Below are 2500 nucleotides of genomic sequence, written 5' to 3'. Positions count from 1 at the left end.
GGGTGGATTTCTGGTCCTTTTTCCCCATTTGGTCTTCCAAGGTATTGTTAGGCTGATGGTGTATATTATCAAACTGCTGGTGCTGCGTGACTCCAGATATGATTGAAGCTGCACGGATGACATCTGCAGGCTCTGTATTCTGAGCTTGCACACAGTCTCTCTCCATCTTCTCATTTTTTGGGTTACCTAAACTGGCAAGCGTTAGTGCTACTTCGCTATCTGTGTCCGTGGAAGAGTGGTAGACTGCAGACATGGAGAGATGTGCCATGTTTGCAACCGTTGTGACAGAGGAATCATAACAAGAAGTAGATATCAAGCTGAACTCTGAACCTATGGGCATCATGCCAGATGAATGACCTTCTACCTTATTAAAACTGTTTGCATCTCTATTTTCCAGAACAATATTTGGGCTCACTCCATCATTGGAGTTGATCTGCTCGATGACCATTCCTTCAGAACTGTCTTCCTTTTTCTGTGGCTGATGTAATACATATAATGGATGAGACATATCCTGTGACTGATGAGCATAAACAGTCTCACTCACAGATGCTTGCAGCAAGTCGACACCTTCATTATTCTTTTCACCTATGCTCTTCCCCAGCGGCACCGACACGAGAGAATCAAAAGGAACGATGTTACCCGCTGGCACCTCGTAGACCATAATTGGTGCTGGGTGGAGGCTCTCATAATAATGCTGGGCATCAAGGGGCAGAGTTCCTGCACCACTGGTTATGCTGCTCAACTGGAGATCGTGTGGGTCGTGGCCCTCATGAGGAGCTTGCTGGCTTGAAAACCCTGGTAGCTTGATCGTTTTGTCAGAACTTATCACCCCAGACGCATCCTCCAGGAGATTGGCCTGAATGAGGGAGATTCTGCTTTAGTTTTCGTTTGAGACTGTGAATGAACAATCCTGCAATCACGTTCGTTCTGAATATTAGCTAATAAGGAAAATAGGGAACATCACTGAAAACATTACAATATTAAGAAAAGCAGATTTCCTGTCATATAAAATATATTGGCATATCAAATTCACCTGTATATTGATAAGGATATTTTGGGGACGAGGGGAAATTCATATAGCTACTTCCTCTTCATTATAAAGAAATGTTTTAATACACACATACCAATAGTTTTCATTCTTTTTGCATTCTTCTACAACAAAAGAAATTTTCCCAACCTGTATCACATCCTTTACATTTAACCCTAAGGTGAAGGGGCCTGATAAATTTGTGATGTAATATTAAGCAATAGTCTAGACTTTGTGGCTTGGCCTAAGCTGTGTACAGTCATCCCATCCGCTGCGAGTCATGACGGCTATAGCCATACCTGTCATGAAGATGTTAAAATACAAATTCTTGGAGTGATCACAATTGTTCCTGAAAAGGTGTGACTATGATAGCGAATTCTGCTTTTTCCATCTCTACACTCAAAACTTTTCACTGTTGTATGATTGTTCCACACTGTTCTTATCCTAACCAGCTGTGGATTTGAAATGGTGAACAATACTGATGGCTGCTAGAATTCACTTCTTGTGTATAGTTACACCTTCAGCATAAAAATTGTTCACTAGTATAATAAACTTGATAAGGATTTTAGTAACAGATATCAACTACCATTAAGCTGACACTACTGCTAACCATAAAAAAAATCAGATTTTCAAGGCTCACAATGATGCTACTTTGTCTATCTACGGTTTTGGCATCAGAAACATAATTGCTCTATTGATCGCAGCAGATTTCCTTTTGTTTATTTTTGGATATGGTAGCAAGCTTTGCCATTGATCTATAAAAAAGTAATATCTAAGATTTCAAACTAATTTTTAGTGTGCTTCAATTACTGCTTTATCCTTATCGAGAAGTAAGTAACAAAATATGGAACTCTATTTAATTCCAATCACTTGAACTCAAACAAATGAGACAGAAAAATAAAATGGACCAATAAGGAATTGCAATCAAACCTCACCTGATGAGCTATAACTTGTACGTCTTGATTCTGTTCCATGTCGCCCATCTCACCATCCATAGTCAGCGTGTCTTCGTTTGTCACCCCCAATGGATCCACTTGCTCATCACTCACAGACTGCATGTTCCCTTCGGTCAGCCTCAGCTCCTCCACGGGAATGCCACTGTTCACCTGGTGTATCTGTCGACTGACCTGATGAATGTCCTGGGCCACATGTTGCAGGTCCTCGTCCACTGGTTGCATTTCACTGCTCATGGACCTCATGCCTGTGTCAACAGGTTGCAGGTCTACTACAGAGGATAATTCGTGCTTGACACCTTGTGAAGGATGGAGCGCTGGTGATAATGTGCCTGCTGATACATTTGGCAATGACTGGTGATCCATACTACTATGGAAAAGAAGAAAATTTGAAATAATGGGTGATTTAGAACTTATAAGAGTGGTAAACCAGGAATTTCATTGTAACAATAAATTTATCGATGGAATATAATACTAATATCAATTTTGTTTCGCTACAAAATAAACTCCTGAATCTTTA

The 2500-nt window shown here is 40.4% G+C and overlaps 1 protein-coding gene across 6 annotated transcripts in view; it reads right to left on the bottom strand.

Moving 5' to 3' along the window:
- The window catches only part of LOC113826498 (uncharacterized), a 9956-nt gene that overhangs the window by 5264 nt on the left and 2192 nt on the right, over positions 1 to 2500 (bottom strand). For 3 of the 6 annotated variants that reach the window (XM_027379391.2, XM_070144434.1, XM_027379392.2), the window contains exons 2-3: positions 1963 to 2350; positions 1 to 856 (exon numbers count right to left, since the gene is read on the bottom strand). The exon at positions 1 to 856 is cut by the window's left edge and continues 491 nt beyond it. In XM_027379391.2, the coding sequence (XP_027235192.2) occupies positions 1 to 856; positions 1963 to 2346 (1240 nt within the window). In that variant the 5' untranslated portion in view covers positions 2347 to 2350. The remainder of the gene's footprint in view (positions 857 to 1962; positions 2351 to 2500) is intronic. The other 3 variants (XM_027379394.2, XM_070144435.1, XM_027379393.2) reach the window with 1 other exon arrangement.

Source organism: Penaeus vannamei, chromosome 32 (assembly GCF_042767895.1).
Source record: "Penaeus vannamei isolate JL-2024 chromosome 32, ASM4276789v1, whole genome shotgun sequence".
In the NCBI taxonomy this organism is placed as follows: domain Eukaryota; kingdom Metazoa; phylum Arthropoda; class Malacostraca; order Decapoda; family Penaeidae; genus Penaeus; species Penaeus vannamei.
Note: the sequence above shows the minus strand (reverse complement) of the source record. Positions and strands in the feature narration are given on the sequence as shown.